Source organism: Poecilia reticulata, chromosome 18 (assembly GCF_904066995.2).
Source record: "Poecilia reticulata chromosome 18, P_reticulata-male-v2, whole genome shotgun sequence".
Taxonomy (NCBI): Eukaryota; Metazoa; Chordata; class Actinopteri; order Cyprinodontiformes; family Poeciliidae; genus Poecilia; species Poecilia reticulata.
In genome coordinates, this window is record NC_088847.1 from 19,066,258 (window position 1) to 19,091,896 (window position 25,639).

The 25,639-nt window shown below is 38.6% G+C and overlaps 2 protein-coding genes across 2 annotated transcripts in view; both read right to left on the reverse strand.

Annotated features, from left to right (window-relative positions):
* Nucleotides 1-308: 308 nt before the first annotated feature.
* brms1 (BRMS1 transcriptional repressor and anoikis regulator) lies at nucleotides 309-8,152 on the reverse strand. The gene is made up of 10 exons (XM_008435905.2): nucleotides 8,027-8,152; nucleotides 6,543-6,768; nucleotides 6,380-6,470; nucleotides 4,475-4,602; nucleotides 3,905-3,984; nucleotides 2,715-2,811; nucleotides 1,912-2,001; nucleotides 1,768-1,832; nucleotides 626-665; nucleotides 309-545 (listed from the first exon to the last, which is right to left on the reverse strand). The coding sequence occupies exons 2-10, from the start codon at nucleotides 6,760-6,762 to the stop codon at nucleotides 538-540; spliced, it is 819 nt and encodes a 272-aa protein (XP_008434127.1). The 5' UTR covers nucleotides 6,763-6,768; nucleotides 8,027-8,152; the 3' UTR covers nucleotides 309-537.
* Nucleotides 8,153-9,587: 1,435 nt separating this feature from the next.
* Nucleotides 9,588-25,639, reverse strand: part of ppp1r14bb (protein phosphatase 1, regulatory (inhibitor) subunit 14Bb) — a 32,027-nt gene continuing 15,975 nt past the window's right edge. The window contains exons 2-4 of the mRNA XM_008435907.3: nucleotides 14,580-14,663; nucleotides 14,465-14,497; nucleotides 9,588-14,374 (exon numbers count right to left, since the gene is read on the reverse strand). Coding sequence (XP_008434129.1) covers nucleotides 14,306-14,374; nucleotides 14,465-14,497; nucleotides 14,580-14,663 — 186 coding nt within the window. The 3' untranslated portion in view covers nucleotides 9,588-14,305. The remainder of the gene's footprint in view (nucleotides 14,375-14,464; nucleotides 14,498-14,579; nucleotides 14,664-25,639) is intronic.

Sequence of the window (25,639 nt, forward strand, 5' to 3'; positions counted from 1 at the left end):
ATATTTTATTCTTTGTGATTTTGATATTTGTGGGAGTTAATGTTAAATAAATAAATTGCAAAAAAAAAAAAAAAAGATTTACTGGTCATTCGGTTGCAGGAAGTTAATGCAGTTATTTCTAGAAAAAAAACTGCTAAGCATTCATTTATTACATCTACAGATGATTCTTTATCCTCTTAAGGATAAAGAAAGTTGTTTATAGCCAAAGTTGTTAAGAAACATTGTGGAAGGCCCAAAGAGTCTCAGATTGCAAAACCCGAAAATAAGTTTTATTTTTTCTCTCATAAACAAACAGCAAAAGGCCTGTGTCATAAAAGATTAAAATTTTAATCGGCATTATAAATCATTCTATAAATACATGGTTGTCATTTCATTAAGAATGCATCTTAAATAGCAACAGATAAACAAGCAGTCAGGTTGGGGGTCAAAAATTTAAACAAAAACAGCGGAGCAGCGTGAGCTGCTGTGTTTCAGTCAGAAACTGGGAATGTTGTGCCTCCGTTAGGTTTGGTGTCTGCAGCTCGGCTTTTCACGTCATCACCGCTCTGGGAGACATCAGAGGAAACAGTTAGAGAAATAAACACTTGCAGAATGACAGGTTTTTGTGCAGCTGAAGCGAACTTACTCTCGACTTTCTTTTTTAGTGGGGAGAGCGCCGCTTTTGCCTGGAAGACACAGAAATGCTTTTATATTAGCGACTGCGACGGATGCACCGATTGATCGGCGGATGACTGGAATCTGACGATATCCGACACTCGGCATCCAAGCTCTTTTTCCTGTTCCACAAATACGCTGAAGGTAAATGACCAAACTGTAAATAAAACCTTAACAGCACTAACAAACAATATATACGTGGAAACAGATCTTGGATAGAAAAAGCCTTTATTCAGATTTAACTGAATCTATCGCTACAGGCAATTATTCAATTAACGGGTTAAATTATCATTTCTATACTGATGATTAATATTTTTGAAGAGCAATTTTGTTTTTTGAGAGACTTTATTTTTTACTTAGTTTCAAGTTGAGTGTGTTTTAAATTTCCATTTTATTTATTGAGTTTGGTTGTTGTGTTTTCATTTTGGATATTTAAAATATCTTCCAGTTATAGTGTTCAGTGTTCTTTACTAAATTAAAGTTTGTTATCAAGCCATTATCAATATATTACTTCAAAATGACCTCAAAACAACAATATTAACATTTATTGCAATAATTTCTGGGTCAATTTATCGTCTAGCAAAATTTATTGCAACAGCAACAGATATAGAGATTCACTGAAAACACTAGAAGACTATAACAAAAATTATATCATTTTGAGAAACTGGGGGGAGAGGAACTTTAATTTTCCTTTTTTAAATATCTTATTTACCTATAGACCTCTATAAGCTGCTTTCTTCTAAATTATTTTATTTTAGCTAGTAGTTTATCTTAATTTGCTTTTTAAAGATCTTTGGTCAATATTTCATGAACTCAAATGGAAAAATGTCAACAGTTTTCAGGTTTTATCTTATTTCTCAGCTTTAATCAACTTAAATTCAGTTTAATCATGTTGCACCAATTCACATCAAATGTCTCAAGGAAATTTACAAAAAAACAAATAAACATTTCAATTTAATCATAAATACATTCCAATTGATTCTAGTTATTAAAAGCAGTTTACAAAGTTTCTATCTTGTGAGAAAAATCATCTTGCAGAAATATACAAACCCTTTTATTGTAATTTATGAGAATTTTAAGTGATTAAAGAACTAGAGAAAGTGGATTTCCGACCTTCTTGATGGCGGTCCAGTCTTCCAGGATGTCGATGTCTCTCAGCATGTAGACAATAAACGGCCCTGAAACACGAAACCGGAGCTTTAACCCGACCTGAACCTGTTTGTTCACTGGAGGATCGTTAAGATTTGCTTTTCTTACCCGAAACTAGAGACACTTTCTTCTTTCTGTCCGAGCGGCCAAGCAGGTTCTTCCTTTTGCACTTCTTTCCTCTCATCTCATCGCTCCACTCTGCAGCAAAGAAAAGCAGCAGCAGAAAAAAACACGTCTATAAATAATCACACAGAATATCAACATGAAGAAACCAACAAAGTTTCTGAACATTTTTCTGTTTTAGTCAGAAGGAAGGAAGAACAATATAAGAACAAAAAGGTGAAAAGAGGGAAAGGCACAAGATGGGGAAGGAAGGATTAAAGGAAGGAAATGTGGAAAGAAGGTATGAAAGCATAAAAGGACAAAGAAGGCAAAAAATACAAGGAAGGAATAAGAGGATAAGTGGAAGGAGGGTCTAAAGGAAACAGAAGGAAGTATGAAAGGAAGGAACGATGTAGGAAAAGAAATGAAAGGCAAAAGAAATGGAAGGAAGGTATAAGTACAGAAGGAAGTAAAAAAGGAAGGAAGGAACAAAGGACACAATGGATGGAAGGAAGGAGAACGATGGTGAAAGTAAGGAGGAAGGTAGAGAAACAGAACAAAATGGGAACCAAGAAAGAAAGGAAAGAAGATTAGATAAAGGAGGAAAACAAAGACTAAAGGGAAGGATACATGAGAAGGATGCGGTGAAGGAAATAAGGAAGGACACAGAAAAAGAAAAGACAGATTAAAGATTTAAGGGCACAAGGAAGGAAAGAAGGATGGAAATTTGTAAAGTACTGATCAGTAAAATACTGATAATCTGACAGCGACTCCATGTCGACGAAACCGTTTCCATAGTAACCGTTTACCTGAGGTGAGGTCTATGTTCTGCCTGTCCTCCTCCAGCCTGCGAATCTTTTCCAGAAGCTCCGCCTTCATGGCGTCAAACAGCAGGGAGCGCTCGCTCTGCAGCACAAAAAACACCGTCAACCTTTAGTCACTGGGAGACTTTAAGGTCCAAACGGGTCAATCAGACAGACAGACGCCATTCAGATCAGCTGAACGACTAAACCACCAGGTGGCGACGTCAACAACACGCTCCAAAAGCCGTTTGGATCGGTCCAAGGAAACGACAAGTCGTTCTGAATATTTGTACGACAAGAACCGTTTGGACCTAAACTATCCTCTGCACTTATTGGATGAGTTTGAAGCGCAACTGGATTTATTAAAGGTGTCGGATTAAGAGGAGCTGAATGCCCACCACACTTTTTAGATTTGACACTTTGATGTGGAAGATCAACACAATCTTTACCTGCTTTTTCTGTAAAACCATTTAGTTTTACATGCATTTAGGAGGTTCTGATGACAAATAAGACAAAGGTTTCACTGTGAGCGTCTTTTTTTAATATTAAGAGGATAAATTATTATCTACAGCTCTATTTTATTGTAGAGCAGCAAGCGGCTCTTTAGACCTTAATAACTTTGGCAAAAAGTAATAAAGGCCAATTAATGTATTTAAATAAACATAATGACAAATGCAGGCTTCAGCAGTTTTTCAGATTTCTTTTATGGCGTAATTGCACTAAATATCTACAAATGAAGGACTCAAAATTCAAAAGTAGGTTATTTAATTTTGAGTCATTCTTTTGTAGATATTTAGTTTAGTTATCCCATCTAAAAATAAAATCAGAAAAACAACTTGTAATTTTATTAAGTCTTTCTCTGTAATTAGGTTGGAAACTATCTGCTGGTTTTTCAGAATAAAAAAAGAACATTTTAATTGTCATATTAGGTATAAATGTATAAACCTTAAAGGACTTTTTGTAGTATTTTCCACCAATATCGGCGTCCCGTAGAAGAAAATACATCCACCCACTTAATTACAAAAATGCTGCCTCTTTCTTAAAACCCATAGAAGAATAAATAAAATGTTGGTTGCTTAAATGCAAGATAGATATTTATCGAAAATGTTATTTTTTAAAAGACGTGCAGCTCTAAAGTTTAATGTAGGACTGAGGTTTAGTGTTTGTGGTGGTTTTGATGCATGAGGCAGAATCACCTCCAGGTGTTGCTTCGCCCCCTGGACTTCACAGTCGTGCTTGTGTTTGATCACCTGCAGACACAGCTCCCTGTAAACTCCTGCAGAGGAAACCAGAGAGGCGCATGAGAGACCCGAGGTCCAAACATCCATCTGGTCATAGAGGCAGAATGACCAGACCACTTAAAATGATCAGTTTCTTGATCAGACCGATCTCCAGTCTGGATTTTACTCGTTATAGGTATATGTTTAAGTAAAATTAACATTGTTCTTTTATTCTATGAACTACTGACAACATGCCTCTGCAATTCCAAGCAAAAATGTTGTATTTATTAGCAGAAAATGAGAAATGGTGAAAATAACAAAAAAGATGCAGAGCAGAGGTTTTCAATGGAGTTCAGTGCAGAGGTCTCTTCATTTTTTCCATTTTGGTGTCTGTCTATAAAATCTAAGTTAATAACTGCGTCTTTAAGACGCATTGTAACCAAATTTGACATCACTATATGCCTGTTTTTACCAGTACTGCAAATAATCCATCTTAAGGGAGGATAAGGTTATCAGAGCCCTTGTTATGCTGGAGGTTTGATTTACCGGCCACTTGTGTTCGTATCTGCATGCTGTTCTGGAGAGCAGCCAGCGGCTCTCTGTATTCCCCAGCCTTCCCGGTCAGAACCTCGTCCAGCTTCACCTTCACCTGGTTCAGCCGCTCACGAAACAACCTGCAAACACCATGAAGTCGGCCATGTTCTTCAGCTCAATGAGACTGTTTGAGAAAACAACACTGGGGCGGGTTGAGCAGACGAGAGCTTGAGTCGTTTTAACAAGATTAAAATTTGAGTTAATTGCAGTTGATCGTACTTTAGTCGAAAACCAAAGTATCGACAAAATAAGAAACATTTTCAATTCAAAAATCCACTTTTGTGCTAAAATATTGAATAAACATATGAGCTCAGCAGTAAAGATATTTATTGTTTTTAATTGTTTGAGTTATTCAACCAGCAGATTTCAGCTCAAGTTTTTCAGGAATCTGAAATCATTTATGTAGCTTCTTTAAAAAAGTCCTTCTTTAGAAATGTAACTGTGGACGCTGACATTAGCGACGTCTGTGCTGCATGTTTAGCATTGAGATGCTACCTTAGGCTTGAATAGCTACACTGATATGCTAACTACTTTTAGCACAACAGTCTTCTCAAGAGTTTCAACAGATCGTTTTTTGAAGCAACAATTAATCCCAGTGGGTGAAGAGAAGCACTTTGCCGTCTTTGCTGTTGTTTCTGGATGTCATTTGTGCATCGGCTAATTTCTGCATATTAGATAATAAATAATCAATTAATCACAGGACGGATTAAAACGAGCTCAATAATTTTTATTTGTACGATTCTCCTTTTTCTCTCTTTCTACCAAAACCGATCTCCAGGCTGGGGTTTTGGTCTCAACTTTTTGACAATTTTGGTTACAGAAACTTTATAATGAATTTGATTTGTTTTTTGTTTATTTATTTTGGATATTTTTAATATCTTCTAGTTCCAGTGTCAAATGTTTGACAGAATTTAAAGGTTATTGATCTTTGAGAGTGTGTAGTTGCATTATTATGCCTGTAATGGAACATTTTATAATGTGCTCCTCACCCCTTTTGTGCTTTAGATTGTGTCTCATGATGAGATCATGTGCCTGCATGATCTCATCATGAGATTGGTCAAGCTGCTCTCCTATAGACTCTATGGTGCCGTATAACAGCAGGGGACGTCGTTGATCCTGGAGACCATCTAAGTTGTAGAACTTATCAGTCCTCTTTAGCATGAAAGAACAACCTCCATATCCTTAACAATAGACAAACACCAGACCATCTGGGTTGGGCTCCACAGAACTGTTGGTACATAACAATCAGGGATTCACACCTATTGTCCAATCAAGTTTCTCTGCTCTGACCAGAACCTATAAAAGGAAGCCAGATCCACTGTTGGTCAAACTGATAGACGCCTTTGACTCTGTATTTCTGTTCTCACCTTGCAAGGTTTTAATACATTTCTTATTTCTTCTCCTCCAGACTCTAGTTAAAGTATTTTTTTTCCACGACAATGCCGTTACCATTATATCACTTAAAATGATCTCTAAACAACAATATTATTGTTAATCGCAATAACTTCTGGGACAATTTATCGTCTAGCCAAATTTGCTGTGGCAGGCCTACCAGAAACACGGTACAAAGGTTTTCAGCTGGGACTCTTGTAAATTAAAAAAAATACTCCGATGAACTGCATTTAAATTTTTAACATGTTAAAATCCAATTAAAATGAAAAATCTAATTAATTAATTGAAACTAACACATTAAAGTGCTGGCTCTGATTTTGAGGCATGTAGTTTGGTATCTTGAAACTACAAGCACTGTGTTGCTTTGTTTAGGACAGTACATGTCCCAGTTAGTAAGCAGTTCATATCTGTAGTTATTATTTACAGCACAGCATGGGCAACATGAACAGAAAAAAAGTAAAGTACTTCTCTTTGAGTTCCTGGAACTGTTTCTCCAGATCCATCATCTCGTCTAGACACTCTCCTCTTCTCCGTTCGCAGTCCTCATCGTCCATTTCTTCAGAGAGAGACATGTTTCACACCAGCAATGGTTTCATTCAAACGCTTCTCCTTCCACAAGATTTCCTACCTGAACTCTCCTCTTCCTCTTCCTCCTCCTCTTCTACCTCCTCACTCTCCTCCATGTCGCTGTCCCTCTCCTCCACGCTCTCCTCCATCGTCTCCTCTCCTCCCCCCGTCCTCTCGGCGTCCTTCGGTTCCTCCACCTCTCCGTTGGCTTCGGGGAGCTGCGACTCTCCGTCTGCCTCCATCTCCTCCTCCAGCTCCCTCTCAGCGGGTTGGGCAGGCATGGAGGGCTGGAGGGAGTGTTTTTCATTCAGAGGAGAGAATAATTACACATTTTATATTGTTTTCAAACAAGGAAACGGATGACACGGCTTTAAAGTGTATCTATAGATGCGATTTTCTTTTTTAGTTCAACAGATTGAGTCTGTTGTATCAGAAGGTATAGAAACTCGAGTTTCAAATATAAAAATGTGTTCTTTATCACATCAGTTCAGCTGTTTTTGGTTTATCTGCAATTGGTTAACATTTTAAGACAATTTAAAGTTACAGAATGTCAGTAAATATTAATGCAATAAGTTTAGAACCATGTTCTTCAATCACTGATTCTCAAGTGTAACGTTTCAATGGATATTTAAACAGAATTGAATTAGGCAACAACATGTTATTGCTTTTTTTATATTACTAGTATTTTATTTTGTTTGTGTGTGTATATAAATATATATAAAAATGAATGAAGGGCAGATTGTGAGATACTGAGCCACCTTACGGTTCTTACCGTCTGTGTGAAGTAAGCTACGTAAACATTGGCGTTAACCGGAAGTTAATATTTTTATTTCTTAGAAAGAAAGTGTTTTGTTTTGTTTTTTTAATGGGTAAACCTTTTAAAATTAATTTCGATTTGTACCATGTGACAAAAAAATAAATAGATAGTGCCTTTTAAATTTCCTCGAAAGTTTGTACAACCGCTCCAAACAGAACTTTATTTTGGTAACAACCGGAAGTCAAGCATTAAAATTAGACAGTTTCACTCTTCGTAGCTTCCGTGATGTCATTGAGTAAAAAACGGTAAATGGGGAGAGCGACAGCATTTAAACTCAATTAAGCAGCTGACTTCATCTTAATTTGAGTTGTATTGAATGTATTTCTTACTAATAAATCACGAAAGGTAGAAGTGAAAACTATTTCCCCGTATTCTTTTAAAAAGCAGCGGTAAACGGCCAGTGAAGTCAAGTGCAACACTAGCTAACATGGAAACAACACAGAGCGAGGGAAACACTGTTCGCCGTATTTACAGTCAAACAAACACGCCTCATTTTGTATAAACAGATGCGACGGTTAATGCTAGACAGTATAGTAGGCGGGGTAACGCCGCTTAACAGCGCAGAGAAACACCGGAGCATCTTTTGGAATGATCTACAAGGAGAGCAATACTCGGATTAACAAACGCCGTTCTTCCTCTCCGAGTGAGCAGGCAGGCAGCCGATGCTGTTTGTTATCAGATCACCGCGCACCGCATCTGGCGGCAGGCAGGAAAACCCCAAAGCTCACCTTGTCTGGTTGTTGAGCTGCAGAAAGTTTGAAGTTCGGTTCACTTGTTTATTTCCATTGTGAAAAGTACTTCCTCTTCGTCTGGCTCCGCTTCTGTTCGACACTTTGCCGGACTCAACGAGCCCGTCAGCTCAGCCAATCAGCGTCGAGAAGTCCAGTGAAGTTATCCAATAGGAAAGCCCATCCCGCAAAGTTGTCGTCCAATCAAAATATAAAAATATTTCACACAAGCCAATCACATAATATATAATAATTCAGCATATTTTTACTGAATTAAAAGTAAAGTCATTCAAGAGTAGAAAAGTATTTTGCAAAATGGCTACTCAGATACTAAGTAGCTAATCATAATATTTAATTATGTAATTAAGTAAATGTAACTAGTTACTACTCTGACTTTAATGTGACATAATAAATTATTGTTTTTTATGAATATTAATTACAGAATTTAACATCTATAATTACAGTGTAACACAGTTTTAGTCCAAAAACTCTTTATTAGGCAGAAAACTAACCGTTCCCACTGTGAAACATGGTGGTAGCAGTATCATGTTGAGGGGACGTGTTTCTTTAGTAGGGGCAGAGCTGAACTGAGCAGTTTAAAGGTTTAATAACAGATTTCAAATTTAAATTATTTTTTAACATTTAAGAAAATTATGCATTATTTGCTGTCACTTGACAGTTAATATTTTCTTTTGGTTGGATACATAAAATCTGTTTGTGTTTGCAATGGGCCAAAATGTGAAAAACATCACAAGGTCTGTTGGCAATTGAAGACCACTGTTACTGAAAGGAAATTTAGCTTTTAAATATTATATTCTATGAATAATGTGATTAAATTAAACAGTATACAAACATTTGCTCCCCTGCTACTGTAGAGAAAGTTTTGTATTTACAAGCACAAAGAAAAGTACTGATAGACATGTTGTAATGCTATTTTCAACCACCAGCTGGCACCAAAGAGCCAACGGTTAAGCAGGTTCAGAACCTTTTCATAAAGTAAAAGGTGCAGAAGATGTTATTGGTCTCAAATGTTGCATCAAACTGTTCCTGCCGTTTAAAGTCCTTTTACTGAGAGATTACCAACTAGCCAACATGGCTGTGTGTGCAAAAATAACAACCGCTAAATAACTGGTTATTGCCTTCCTTATAGTGTTTGTAATAGCAATAAATGGCTGTGGAAGAATTTTGTCCAACTTGAAATAATTCACAACAACACAGCTCAGTAGGAGTGAAGTGTCGACTTTGAATAGGCCATCCCCAAAACTATAATTAGCTAAAGTAAAAATAGGGAATCCTGAATCTAAATTTTATTTTAAAATATGTTCAACAATCCACCAGTGGAACTAGTACTTAAAAACAAAATCAACATTAAGTAATTGACTTTAACCAAGCTCCTACATCTTGTTGAAAAGTTACTTGCAACTTAGCTTTGACTTATTTCAAGTGTATTTGCACTAGGAACTTGATCAAAATGTTAAGATTTTGTGTTTTTGCAGTGTTGAGGTCAATCCTGTGACAAATTAATGCTATAAGGAATCGAATTAAAAACAGGGAAGAAAACTCAATTTCAAATGTTTTTATTAAAGTTGCATAAAAGAGTAACAAAATTGGGCAAAAAACAAAACCTGTTGTTGATATCGCTACATTTGTTTTTCTAATCATTGTCAAAAAAACAAAGCAAAACACCTCCACCAGTACTCCATCCTGCATGGTTTAGCTCTTGTATTTAGCATCAATGATAATCACTTGACATTTTTTTATATTTATTTTTTATTTTTTTGCAATTTTCCCCAACAGTAAAAAAAAGAAACAGACATATCAATAACAGTCTAAGAAGATATATATAATATATAATCCAAAACCTGAATTTAGAAACAAAAATCCACTCAGCTACTGATTGAAGTTGCCTAAAACAATCCGACCAATCAGAGAAACCGCCGGGAGCTCAGTCTGGAGACGCCACAGATAAAGGCAAAAGCAATTGCACCAGAAAAATGCATCTGAATGGATTTGTTTTGTTCAACTAAATGTTGTTTCAAGGCTTGGCATCAAGAGGTGCGATGATCAAGTTAAAAACAGACCAGACTTAAACAGGTCCGTGTGAATAGCATTGCTTACCTAAACAGAGTCGCTTTATAAAGGCCTAAGTATTAAACACTCACTTCTAATAAGAAAAAGAAAACATTTCAAAACAAGGAGCAATAGATCAGAGATTCTCCACAGGAAGCAGAGTGTCTTACAAAAGAGTTTAACTTTACATTTATAAGTGTTACAACCACAAACCTCAGAGTTTAAATAGGATTTCATTTGATAAACTCAAAGTAATGGATAATTGCAAAGTGGGGAAATTTTTTTTTTTGGATAACTACAAATAAAATCTCAAAAGTGTGGAATGCGTCTGTATTCAGCCCAAAATAAAAATCCCATTCATCTCACAGGGCTCTGTCATCTGAAAATAGAAAGAGACTTACAAAAACCTAAACACTTAAAATTCACACAGCAGTACCTGATGCTCAAATCTGACTTTTCTTTTTCTTCTAAAATCAGATTTAAATTTTGTTTTATGTGGGTGTTCATACTACTAATTAAATGCAAGCGCAATCAGACTTTTGGGTCCAATCCCAAAGCCACACAGCATTTAAATGTTTATGGAAGTAGCAACGGATGGAGCCATCAATGAAAGTTATTGAGCAATAAGAGTTGACAATATCATTAAAAGATCACAAGACAAAGGAATCTAATAAAAAGAAAGCCAAGTGTCATCACTCTCAGCGTCGGCCATTGAAAGTTGGATAAAATTTGATATCACTGTTCAGTCTACAAACGGTTTGAAAACTAATGGAGATACAGTTAATGTGGCGTTCCAGTTAGCTGGGAACTGTCAGCTGGGTTTGACGTCAAACCAAAGCAAACAGCCGTCTAGTTAAGATGCAGTAATTTCAACATGGCGGCGCCCAAACACCATTTTAAGCTTTACTTTCCAAAAGCAATCTCAACTTCTGATTTGTTCAGTTTAAGGCTACATTGATTTTAGACGCACTCATAGATGTGTGTCTTGTTAAATAAAAATGTTTCCACCACAGATTACTTCTGTTGATGCAAGAGGCGGCCATATTGCACCAGGAAGTCCACTGTACAAATTTTAACTGGGGGTAGTGAAGTTGCTCCCAGTTTCCCAGAGGGAAATCCAATTTCAGAGGGTGTTCTGACTGGGGAAGCTGGAATTTCCCAGTTCAGAGTACAACTGGTACGCAGCATCAGTACCACTTATGGAAGAGGCACAAATCAGATTTTTTTTCACGGTGAAAAGATCAAAATGAGAACGTTGCACGTGTCCTAAAATGCAACAGAAGCAAATTCATCAAAAAAGTAGGCAAGTGGGCCATGGTAGCTCTGTAGGAGCTGCAGAGGTCCACAGCTCAGGTGGTAGAATATGTTGACTGGAAAACTATAAACCATGTCTTTATTAGGATGGTGCATCAAGAAACCACCAGAAGTCCAATTAGCATCAACCCATATAGCAGAGACAGGAAACACGTGGAAGAAGATGAAGACATCTAAACTTTAAAAATAGTTGTCCAAAGCAGATTTCCTTCCAGTTCATAATTATGCAACACTTTGTTAATCTACGACATAAAATCCCAACAAACGACAGTGAAATTTCTGGTTGGAAAAGTCATAAAATGTGAAAAATTTCAACCCATTTTTGCAAAGCAGAGTAGATCTGCTCAGCAGCAAAAAAAAAAACTGAAGTACTCCTGTTTTTCTTTTTTTTTTGGTTTGTGTAACATAAATTATACCTAAGGCAACATCTGTTTTTATTTTTGTTTTTTAAAGAAAGGAAATGGAGAATGAAGGGAAAAGGTTGAGAAATGGATAAAATGTAGGAAGGAGTGAAATGAGAGCAGCAGTCTGAAAATGGGCCGTAGTAAAGAGAGAAAGGCAGACGGTAAAATGCCGGTAAATGTCGGCGCAGACGAACTGCAACATGCTGATGCTGCCGATGGCCGGCGGGCGTCGGTCTCTGATCTGATTGGTCGGCGATCAGAAACAGATGGCTTATTCTTTGAGATGATTGGCAGGAGCCATGAGAAGAATAAAAGAAAAAAAAAGGCTTAAAGATGAGAGGAGAAGTGACTGTTAAGAACAATGTGACGTTAGGGTGCTGTGGTTTTAAAAAAGGCAGCTTTTTACAGGGTTCCCTCTTTACGACTGTCAGGTCGTAAACACATCCTCAGGGTGTGTTTGACAACAAGGAATAAAAAAGGAACCAGTCCTTTACCAAAAAAAGTCTGTCCTACGTAACAGCTGAATATACAGGCCCAAAAACACTCCTTACAGATGTTGCTGTACATTATGTAGCAACACACACTAATAGCAACACAGACGTACATGTGTATGTGCAGGCTGGATCGAGGAACCAAAATTCACATTCAGCCTATAAAAATAAAAAAGAAGAAAAAACCCCACTTCTGGTCTAGCTTCAAATAAAAACAAAAACATTTATTTGAAGGTCTAAAACCGGCCTTGCAGCCAGACGGCTGACCAGTGAGTCTTTCTAAAGGTTCAATCACTATTTCCAGGCATCAAAGTTTCCTCTTCGCTGTACTAAAGATAGATTTACACGACGCTGTGGTCAGAGGTTCAGATTTTCTTCCCCCAAAAATGACACAGTGCTGGGTTTATGTAAAAGAGCATATATCACCATATAATAGAGCCAGAAAACCCTAAGAAACATACACACTACATCCAAGTCTTTTCTTTAAACAAAAAGACTCTTTCGAGTCACGCCTACTGAAACAGGAAGGCACTACCATATATGGATAACTACGTAAAGTCTGAAAATCTCTCATGGTAATCACAGAACTACATTTTTAATGAGTATGTGGAGAAGAATAGCAGGAGTGAGAGATTTTCAAACGTGTTGCCCTAAAAAACAACCAGAGTTAAAGCGATCAGGAGACGAAAAGCAGGGAATCAACAGCCAGACCGAGGTGATGGCTGTTTGTGAGCATAAAGTTTATCCTGTAAGAAAATGCTGTTTTCTTTTCAATAATTAGCAGGATTTTGTTTGTTTTATCGTTTATAAGTCAAATGAAGGAGAACAGATGAAGTATCTCTGTCAACAATTGAGATTCTAATAAACAATCTGATGTGTAATGATGGCAAAATGTGCCACGTGTTCTTTGACTTTGTATTTTTATGATGTAAAGCACTTTGAAATGCCTTGTTGCTTAAATGTGTTATACAAATAACATTTGGTTAGATTTTTTTATTTGATCTCAGCTCTGTTCTTCTAGCCACAACTGGCGTAGCATAAGATTGATTTTTTTTTTCTGAGCAGCAACTGGAGCAGTAAATGTACTGGTTCAGATTTTTATCCCAAGTTCTCCACTGTAATTACAGGAAGACTTCCTGACCGAGCTTTTAAATCCTCCTGAAGTCTGCCGGTTTGTAAGATCTCCAATCTCTTGGATATTTCATTTTCATAAAAATGATCACTTTATGAATCCAAATTTTATTCTCTTCAGCAACTTTCAGCTGCTTTACATTTCCTCTTCCTGTCACTTTTTTGTTTTATTTTACTTTTTTACATATTTCTCAATTTTAGTCATGAAATGAGTCCAACTATTCTGAGCTGTGAGTCTGGACACAGATGAAGTTGCTAACATGATGATATATGCCCTTTAAGAGACACCAAAAAAGTCCTTTTGCAGCACTCCCTGTGCTTAGGCGGCAGAAACAGAACCCCAAAAATATTATTATTAAAAAAAGATTAAGTGAAGTGACGATCTCCCTCAAACAGAACCAGGAGAGGGAAAAAATCTCAAACAAGTTAAAATATTCACATAATCTCGCTGGTGGAGGCTGAAGTATTTGCCCCTGTTTCATCCTCAGTTTTCACTCCGTTTCGTATTTTACTTGTTCTTCCCCGCTTTTACAGTAATTATGGGACTCTGCTCCTCCTCAGACAGATGGGACAGGTGGGAGGAAGATTAGGAAGAGAAAAGTAGAGTAACGGCAGGAGACGAAACAGTAGGGAGAGGAGAGACGAGCCGCAAGGCGAGTTATTCATTTCTGCTGATGAAAGAAGTCCAGATCCATCACGGCACACGCAAAAAACCAAGACAGAGACAACTATGATCAGAAGCAATTCTAACATTTTATGACCTTCAACGGAGGAGGAAGAGGACCTTAAATAAAAAACGAGGAGCGTGGAAGGAAGACGAGATGGAGGGCCGGAGAGGAGGGGAAAACGTGGGGAAAGTTTGGACGCCATCATTTCTTCTGAGGCGTAGAGAGCTTCTGCATTCCTCTGATCTTGTCAAGCAGCTCTGAGATGAAATCCTGCAGGGCAACAAGGAGAACAGGACTCACAAGGCGTGAACTTAAACAGGAAATGGAGAGAAAACACAAGAGAGAATCAAGCCGCTTTACCTCAGTGGGTTTAAAACAGTCAACCAGCAAGTCCTGCAACACGGAGAAATGTCACACAAGTGGAAAGTTTGTTTTTGTTTGTTTATTAGCGTGTAAATCTGCAGGTTTTCCTCACCTTGACCCTGGCTGCTCGCTCAACGTCACTGGGCATGTCCAGCAGTTCATCCACGTCGATCTCCAGCTCTGGGATGGCTTCCTCCTGCAGCAACCAAAACAATACGGAGACGGCAATGAGCAACAAACGGGCTGTTCTGTCAGAGCGGAGTGATGCCCACTGTTAAACACTAGAGGGCAGCAAACATCCACCATGCCTTCTGAATGTTTAGAAGAGGAAAAACCACAAGTTTGACATAAGATAATTTTTACTTTTGTATATTTTCGATGCAGACAGGAAGTGACTGCATCAGACTTTCAAATTACACAGTTTTCAAAACCAGAAAACACTACATTTTAAAAACGAATCATATACATTTTTACCATGCCAGGCCTCAAGTGTACGAAAAATTAATGCATACTGTGACCAAATAAGGAGAAAAATTAGGCCTGTAACCATAACAAACATAGCTGGACAATAAATTATCCTAGAAATTGTTGCAATAACTATAATATTGTCAGTTTGATACAATTTTCAACTAATAAAATGATAGTAAAGTGGCATATGAAAGCAAGTACAACCTCTCAAATATCAGAAAACTTTAAACTGGAAAACATTTTAAAGATCCAAAATACACAAACAAACCGAAACGAAACAACAATTAAAACATTCTTAAGTCTCTGTAAGAAAAAAAAAGAAGAAAAAAAGTCGTCATTCAGCTTAGACGGGGAAAACAGGAAAAAGTGGCAGGTTGTGCAAACCAACTATTTTGTTCTGGGTGTCGCAAAATGCCGGCGTTCCAGTGATATTAGAGAAGTGCATCTCTTTAACAAGTCATTTTAATTTATCATGAAATTGATAGATTTATTGTTTATTCTGAAAGGCTTTAGGTGGAACTCGATTAAACCTTTTAATTTGGTTAATTTTGAGGGAATTAACCAAAAATCATTCAAATCAAAAGCAATTTATTGACAAAACAAGCAACATTTTCAATTCAAAAAACCTTTCGCTGCTAAATTATTGAATAAACAGACATGTTTTCTATTTATTCTGTTGTTCAACCATCAGATTAGTGTGAAGGGCTGTTTCACCCATTTAACATACAAATTTATCACCTGTTTTCCAAATAGTGCTTGAATTCAGGTAATTTTAGGCTGCGTTCACACCAGGCCTGTTGTTCGGTTCGCTTTAGTTGAACTGTTTGTTTGCATAGAAAGTTCGGTTCGTTTAGGTTGGTGTGAACGTACAAATAAATCCAACTCTGGCCCGACTAAAAACCTCGGTTCAGTTCAAGTGAACTCTGGTGCAGTTTGAGACTGCTCCAAAAGCAGGAAGAGGACTACAATGCAGGGCATTCTGGGTAAATACAACCAAACAAGCACACATAAAGAGAGAAATGGCTTGTGGTCCTTTGCTAAAACCAAAAGATAAATCCTACAACCACTAAAATCTGACGCCACTCCATTTTTGTTTACGTTTCATAAAGGACGCTGCGCTCAATGTCTTCTTCAGAGGTTTTTGTCGTTGGTGCAGCGCCCCCACAGGTGAGGAGAGAAACAGGTTTTTCAACTCTGTACGGTGTGAAAGCGAACCGCAGCAGCTGAAAAACGTAACAAATGTTGCAACTTTGGTTCCCAATCAAGCCAAAGCTACCGGACTATCAGGTGTGAAGACGGATAAATCGCCCTCCATAAAGTCAGAGAAAATGTAAAGAAAGCAGAAAATGGCGGCAGCAGTGAGTCCACCTTTTGTGTGCTTCCATTGTCACAATCCTGGTTCTCCATCTTTCTAAGACGCACACTGGCTCAGTGTGCGTTCTGTCAAAGCGGTACAACACAACCCCCCCTCAGAAAACCCAGCAGACACATTCATACCAGCCCTCATTTCCTGCTCTTTTCAGCTGAATTGCTACCCTACACTCATGATGTTCTCCAGGAATCTCGCCGTCGCTCCGGTCCTCCCCCTCGGTTAGAGTTGCCCACACCAGCTGTCTCTGCACCTGCCCGCCTAAACCCCCGGCTATCTCACCACACAAACACGGCATCCAGAAGCAGCCGACAGCGAGGCGCAGCATGCCGAGTCTGCACATTCAAGTGTCAGATTAACCCGGCAATCTAGATTTTTTCTTCCCCCCACCCCTTTTTTTTTTTTTCCTGTGAAAACTCGCACACTTCTTCCTCTTTTCCAACGTGAGGCTTAAGGAATTATAAAATGAGCTAAATAAGTCTGAGCTGGAGAGTGTGTGTGTTTAATCCTGCACAAGGCGGCCTGGGTGTGTGAGATAGAGACTGAAAGTGACAGACGGACGTCGTGTCAGCAGAGCGCCGCATGCAGACTTCATGTGAGCATCAAAGCAGGCATTAACACATGAGAACACGAGAGAAATGTACACTGATGCACAAACTAAGGCTGGTGATGAGTCTGGGGTTTTTTTGACAAAAAATACAAAAAATATTTGATAAAAAAAAATGATTTGATCAAAACGTTTTTGATAAAAAATTTGGTGAAAAATCTGGAGTTTTTGCCAGTGTGTTTCATTGTGTTACCAAAATTCAGAGTGATGTCATCGCAAGCAGGGCGGCCATCTTGCTTTTACAGCTTCCATTTATTTGGGCTTTGAATTCAGGTCAAATCTATGATGAAATATAAGAGTCTGGCTAAGACCTTTTTGATTTTTCACGAAAATAAAGTCACAATGTTACAAGAACACAGTTGTAGTAATCTGAGAATAAAGTCATGTGACAATAAAGCTGAAATAATGAGCATAAAGTCTCGATATTACAAAAATACAGTCGTAATATTAGGAGAATGAAGTTGTAATTTTATGAAAACTCCACTTTTTAGAGAATATTTTCTGCCATCTAATTTCTTATTTTTACAAAACTCATGTCACTCAGCCTTTTCACTAAACGAGGCCTTTCACAAAAACGAATTTTGCTGGACGATAAATTGTCCCAGAAATTATCGCGATAATCGATAATATTGTTTTGACACCATTTTGAAGTCATTCTTAAAGATCAAGAAACTTTAAATGTAACACTGGAACTAGAAAACATTTTAAATGTCTAAAATAAACAAAACAACAGAAAAAAGTGACATTTATTATGAAGTCTTCAAAAAAAGATCTAGTTGAGACCAAAGCCCCAGTCTGAAGAGTTCAGTCATCCAGTTTTTGTTAAATCATGCCAATGAAAATTATTGAGCTTGTTTCAGTTTATCATGCGATTAGTTGATTTATTGTGACAGGCCTGTTGCTAGCCCTGAGCTAGCTGAAGTCTGACACAAAGAAGGATCTGCCCAACACGTGGTCTCCATGCACGTCGAAAAGCTAAAAACGAACCACAAACTGAGCAGAAACAAGGATGCCAACAATCCAGCAGACATGCAACAAGAATAAATCACAAGTTCTGGCCAGTTAAAAGATTAAATATGACGCAGCCTCGGAGACAGTGATTTAACAGGCGGTGTTAATCTGTGGAGCGGAGGGGGAAGGGAACGCCGAGAGGAAGGAAGGTAAAAGGTTAAGGAGCGCGCAGAGCAGAGCGGAGCGCTCCGAGAGAGCGAGGGAAGAAGGAGGAGAGAGAGAGAGAGAGAGAGAGGGACGAGCTGTGGAGGGGGGAGGCCGGAAGACAGGCTTCAGAGAGGAGACACAAAGAAAGCTGGGAATCACGAGGGAGGATTTCCAAAACAATCCTCCAGACTGACTGACTGCGAGTCTGAACTGCTGTCTGCAGATGAGTCCTGGAATAAAAACCGGCCGCAGGACACTGGCAGGCCGGGGCGTGGATCAATTCAGAGAATAACGATGAAAAGGTCGGCTTTATGCTGAAATACCTGCAGAAAATCACATAAAATGTGCTTTCTCTCAACCTTTGATGCCGACCACAGAAGAGGAGAAAGACTTCATGAAACAGAAACAAAAGTTTGAGGCCATTTTTATTTCACCCAACCAAGAACAGTGGGGCAAATTTAATATTTTCCTGAGTAATAAACAACTAAACGATTAATCAGATAACTAGACCATACAGACTCAAAAACATGGAACTGCTGAAAGAACAACACGCTCAGAGCAGCAATTCAGCCAAAACTGTTAAAAAATATACAAATTTAGCATTTAAGATAAAAAAAAAACACTTGTCCATGAATCTGTTTCACCCAAAACTCTTCATGTAACTTAGTTTTCATGTCACCTGGTTCAAATTATGTAAAAAATAAATCTAACAAACACCTTTTTCTGGCCAATCATTTATTATTTCACCCAAAAAATAGTCAACATTTTAGTCCTACACAAGCAGAAACGGTTGATCAAGTGTAAACCGGAATGCTGCTGCTGCATTTTAGACAATAAAATGTTTATTTTCTTATTTTAAAAAAGGATATTTATCATTTATTAATATTACATAAAAATGGCTTACATGGTTAAATGAAAAATTTAGTTTGAGCTGATTTTCTTCAACCGATTCTTCTGATTACTGATCAGAACAAATGATTACTAAGGCGATTATGCAGCTCTAGAAACAACCAATCTGGTTAAATAGAAGCTAATTTAACTAATCCGTCCCATAAAACAGGAGAATCAGACGCTGTAGGAGCCGTTTCTTTAATAAATCCCTTTTTGACTATTTTTTCCTGATTTGTTGAACGTATCTGTTGGGATAAAAAACTGGCTGCTACCACAAAAGGTTTTCCTGTCCTTTAAGTCGAATGAAATGCATTTTTAAATGACGCAGAGATTCTGTGGTGAAAATGAGGGAACATCGCTTTGTGCTTTTCAAATTTAAGAAATACTTTATTAAGCCCAAAAGGAAATGAAGTAATGATTCAAATTCTCCACATGTTGGCAAAACTTCAGAGCCCGGTTCTCATCACAAATTTGCTGTTTGGCCACATAAAAATATAAACTAAGAAACTCTATGTTCATTAAAAGCGGAGCAGCCATGTCTTATTTATCACCGCCCGAGTTAGCAGAAAGTTTAATATTGATTTCCACTTAGTGACGGCATCAGTGCTCCGTGTTGTGTCTGGTTATTGGGTCGTCTCTCTTCTTCGCTCCCAGATTTAATTCCTCAAACAGTTTGACTGTAACTCCGCTTCATCCTCTCCATGTTCTCTGAACGTGAGGATTTAAACCTCTGAATCCTCTCCGTTTCTTTTAAGAGTCAGCCGCGCAGATTTTCCTCACTAATCTGCTGAAAACGTCCGCAGCTTTCAACGGATTAAACGCTTGCAGCCTCATGACGCATTCTGGTAAAATCTTACAACAGATCTGAGTCCATTTAGGACTTTAATTTTTTTTAACTATTCGCCACCACAGGATGACACAGAGAGAGAGAGAGAGAGAGAGAGAGAGAGCAACCAGACTCTTTCACCTTAATAAGCAACACAAGCGACACATTTATGATGTAATAAGGTTTTTGGAGAACAACAGTAAAATTTCTGGAAACGGATGTTAAGAGAGAAAAGAAAAGATACTGGAGAAGCAGTTTCTCCAATTGGGCTGACTTGATTTATTCTTTCGGATTTGAATAAAACTTCTAAACACTTGGAGTAATTAAGGTTAGTACACATATAATCCATTAATTTAACAGATTTAAAAAAAATCTAGAGTTAAAAGAAGGAATTTTGCTCTCATTACTAAGAATGAACCGATTGTAGCTTTTTCACACCACTTCCAGATTTTCTCCACAGAAATGTACAAACTTCGTCCAGCCAGCTGGTGGTAAATTTGCACTTACCCCTGACAGATGCAAAAGGGTAGCTAGCTAGCCAGCTAGCAGGGGATGTTAGCATTGAATCACAGAACGCATTAAAGATGTCTGAGTGCGACTCAAACTTTTGCCTGACAGAAAAGACCAGCAAGAAAAACAGTAATACATACAAGATTAAATTGTCCTGCCATGAAATTTAAGACCCAATGTAAGGCAAACTTACAGTTTTAAATTAATTTATGACATTTGAGGCATTAAGTTCAGGATTCAACCACATAGTGAGTGGATGATTTAAAAGGTTATCACATGAGCCACATCCCAGCTTCCTGCAAATTAAATCCTTTGCATTTTCACTTCTGGATTTCTGGATTCCTTCAGGGCGCCGAACCTTTTCACTCAGCGAGCTTTGAAATTAAACGCTGCTGCATCTGGGAAAACACTTGATCTGTCGGACGGCTAAGTCACTCATCCTTTAATAACTTCACGAATGCACGTCTGGATAATCCTAACTGTTGAGTTTATATTCTGCCTGTTTAAGAAACAACAGAAAGGAGGGAAAGCATCCATTTTATTCAGCGGTCACTTGACCAACTTATATCTTCCTCTGTCACTGAAATCAAACAGAGGAATGTGATTCTTAGGCTGCGTGAGACTAAATCTGATTCTTGACAAGCAGAACTGCTGATAAGTGACCATCTATCCCTTCCCAGTATTAACTGTGACCCCTTGCTGCTCTGAGTTAAGAGCAGACCTTTAAGTAGGTCAGATATGGCCACCTACAAGGACTGCACATCCTGTTTCTGATTCATTTGATACGGTCTGCGAGTCGACACAGAAAGAAAGCGCTCTGTTGTGTAGAACATGTATAAAAACACAGATTGAGTTTACAGAAGAGCTGTTAGACGGATGATGAATAGCCACTTTGGCTGCTCTGCTGCCTCAGTAACAAACTGGGATAAAAATAACCATCTACAGGATGGCTAAATGCCCGTTGTGCAACAAAACACAAGCCGTCCTCTGGCTGAGCGCGAAACGGGGACAAACACGAGCGAAGGGGGAAGAAAGCTGGAAGCAAAGCGGCGACGCAGGAAAACAGCCGAGTGCCGCTAAACAATAAGATTTCACTTTAATTGCCCTGGACGGCTGTTAGAAATCTGAACTTTTAAAAACTGCTTGTTGATATTATTTAAATGCACAAACACGAAACTCGGAAGAGGAAGGCTTTAAATACATAATGTGCAAAGTTTCACTTCTAAACCATGAATCTATTTTGAGCGGCTCTGATTATTCAGGCGGTGTTTGTGAGCGCGGCGCATTAAAACTACAGCCCAGAGCTGTTTGCCTTGGCACAATGAAGCAGGTACACGTTATGTTTGGACGGCAGATGAACACACACCGACACTCTGCACCTAATACGCACAAATATGAGGCCGATTTACAGCTATCTGACTCCAGCTCTGCAACTAAGCTGCTTATGATGATTAAGAAACACCTTAAAACTCTGAATTGTGCAAGTCGGACAATTTTTCAGGCTAAAGGGAAAAATTGTGCAATGATTGCGGCTCCGACTGGGGCTAAAAAAGCACCTAAAGCAGGTCGAGCAACAAATCTTCATGCATGAGCAGCGACTTATTGAGCAACCACAGATGTGCAATAAAACAGAATTCAGCAAAAATACAAACAAATAATGGTGAGCAGGTTAAGTGTTTCTTCACAGTGCTCGGCCTCATCTTGTGACAGTGAAGTTAAGCCAACTTTCATTTATAAGGAAACAGTTGAAACAAGTTTGCTGCTGAGCTGACAGGCGAGTAATGGGAATCTGGGAGATTTATGTTTATCTTGCAAAGCCTCACTGCTCTTTTAATTTGTTTTTGCTCATTAGTTAAGCAGATTTTCTGGAAGTTTTTCAAATTTTCTTTGATTTTTCTCTCAATTTTTGCTAAATCTTGAAGAGAAATGACAAATGAAGAATAAAGGAAGAAGTTTCAGGCGATCTATTTTAAGCCGCATTTCAAAACAGATGAAATCCTGAAGTTCACATGTTAAACCATCTTTAGCAATTAACTCAGCCAAAACCATGTACCTCTGGCCATCAGTGGCCATGCTAATTAGCCTGAGCATTCATGACAGGCTACGCTAGCTGTAGCTTAGCAGAGCGCTGTCAATCACGGCTAAGATTGACAGCGCTAAGTCCCGCCTCCGGACTCTGATTGGCTGTTTCAAGTTAGCACAGTTGGGAGGAGGCAAAGGAGCTCGATCTTTTTTTTTCCACAGACATCTCATACAAACTGTCACGACATAGTAACTGTTTCATCAATTATGTTAAAAAAATTATTTGTTACCCTGCAGCTTTAATATTTGCAGAGCCTGAAAAAATCTTAATCAAAGCCATTTTAAAAATAAAATAAAACTGGGATAATTTGAAGCTAATTATAAACCGCTGAAGAGCGCTGCGTCGCAAGGTGGTCGTCCATAATCAGGAAGAAGATGGCTGAACTGAGATCGATCCAGCTTCCTGTCTTGTTTTCGCCCCACTCTGACTCTTTGTTAGCCTCCCCCTGTAGCTGGCTCGTCCAGATCCCCCCTCGCAGCCGACACTTCGTCCCCCTCGCCGCTCATGAGAGGCGCAGATAGATAGAAGCAGTCACCGGGAGGTCAGCAGGGGTCCCAGGGATTAGCAGTGCTCTGTGTCAGTCATCGCCTGCTGCTTTCCATCCCTCGTATCTCTTTCTGCCGCATACACACTTCATCAGGAATCTGCAGGGCCCATAGGAGCAACCCGCTCCTGTCTGCCCTCCTCTGAGGATCTGAGCAGCTACGTCCTGTCTGGGAACAGGACCTTGGAAGATAAGAGGGGAAGTGAAATGATATTGTTTGGCTGTATATGCTAGAGGCTAGACCTGACTGAGCGACATTAGTCATATTGTATGCTTATGTGTCTCGGTAATTAATCTGAGTGGCGGCTGGCATCACACGGCGCCTTCAGCCATAAACCACAGTGATCAGCAGCCAATGCACTTAATCCAGCCCAACATCTTGTGTTTGAGGTGAACCTCTGGCTGCTGCAGGCTGCTAATCTTCATCTCTGCTGCCCGTCTAATCAGCTGGATGTACTTCCTCACAGGAAGACTATGATGTCCTGTTTTGAATCATATGAAAAGCAGACAGAAAGAGCAGCAGGCCAAGCAGATTTACCGGAGCGGCCTTTGTAACCAGCTTACAGCACAAACAGAAGCTGGAAAATAGCATTTCCTTCATTTAGTCGCCACTAATTCCTTCGTTCTTTCTAACCTTTACATTTGGATTTTTCTGTTGTTTCACTGACGACAATTATTTAAAGCTTGTTAGAATAAAAACAGGAAATTTATTGTCTTCATCTAACATCCTACAAGTGTTTTTATCTGTATTTGCGATGAAATGAAAACTTTTCGTAGCATGAACAAGCTACGAAAAGTTGCATCTTCATGCTACTTCTAAATCTGATGACATAGTTCATCTGTCATCAGATTAACTCAGTCTGATGACAGGACGCTGGACACTGCTCCAAATGAAACCCACGACACTTTGAACTAAAGGTTACACAGACAAGGAGCGTACTGCATGTACGCCGGCATGTTAGGGTCATCGTAGATAGCAAAATAAAAAAGGAGGAGCAAATTTCTGCCAAAAAACTCAGACATTTCTAGAAAAAAGGAAGGACATTTCTGAGCTCCAAATGTTGAACATTTGCAAGAAAAACTCAGAAATTCAGATCTCAGAAATTTTCTAGAAAAGGAAACAAGCTAATTTTCTGGTTTCGACTTTTGAAACTCGTTTTTTTGTAGAAAAAACACTTGTGTTTTTTCTACAAAAAAGAAAAGAGTTTTGGAGAAGCATTCAAAATACTGACTCAAAAACAGAGACTAGCTGAGGTAAAACTTCAATAATTGGATGTTCTGAACCTGAGATTTGCAGATTTGCAGAAATAAATGTTTGTGAAAAGTCGTGATGAAAAATCACAACCATGCCGGATATGAAACTGCTGGTTTTCCTCCAGACTCTCAGCGTTTCCCTTTTAGCTGCAGCCCTGCTGAACCTGAAGAGATGGAGTTGGTGAGAGGCTGAACATTGTTCTTTGTGCTGTCAGAATGACAATAAAACACATTCAGGTCACTGGTGAATTGGTTCTTATGGAGGTGGAACAGGATTTTCTCACTTTTTTGTCTCTCAAGACTTTTCACGGCTGAAACTGGGTCATCGTTCCCAGTAATTCCTCCTTTGCTTTTTTCCACATATTGTTTACATATTTTCTCTATTTTGCCCCCATCCTTTTGTCAGCCTCACATGAAAACGGCTAACGCTGATTTAATCAGGGCGCTGAAGACGTGCTGTACTTGTACAATCATAAAACTAACAGAAGCAGTGATTTACTGAAAAACACAGTGACAGGAAGACTGAGGGAAAAACCCAGAGTCACCAATAAGAGATGAACTGACCTCACTGATAACAAGCAACACTGTCCTCCATCTGATGAGTCCAGTTCAGTAAACATAGCATTTGCTGTATTTGCCAAAGCAAAAATGATTTACTGTCCCAGAAATTATTCAGATAAACAATAATATTATTTTCAGACCATTTTCAACTATTTGACAATAATAATCTGAATAATTAATGCAAGAAGAGCGGCGCAAAAATAAAATAAAAAACCCCATTTGATTTCTGAAACTGGAAAACATTTTGAATAACAGAAACAATCATTCAAATGGATTATTATGAAGCCTCTGCAACTAAAATTGCATTTCAGACAATAATAATCATTCAGCTTAGACAGGAAAACAGGCAAAAGTGTGGCAGGTTGTGCAAACTAACTGCTTCGTACTGGGAGTCAAATGTTTGCAGAATTTCTCAAAATGTCGGCTTATCAACATTAAAGGGGAACATCCGAATGAAAGTGATCGCTCTCATTTTAATTTATCAGTTGTTTACTTTATTTATTGCTAATTGTGGCAGGCTTACTTCTCAAACACACACATTATACACAAAAATATTAAAAACCCAGACTAACTGAACCCTGACCAGCTGTGCAGCAGCCGTGTCTGATCTCTGGACACTTGAGTGATTCACACATCGGCTTGTTTGTGCTTTCTGAACAGGCCGCAGGTTTTCTATGTGTTTACTGCAGACGTCTATGCAGCAGCTTCTCAGCTAAGATGCTGGTCCCTCTGGGAGGTAACAACCCGCCTTAGGTAAACTGGTACTGCTTTGGCAACCGTGCAGCGCTGCTGCCAGGGCTGGAGATCTGCTGTAATGGCTTCCAACAAGAGCAGGAAAGCAAGAATCAGGCAAACAGAAGCAGAAATCTGAGAACGACAGACATAAATATGAGTTCATTCC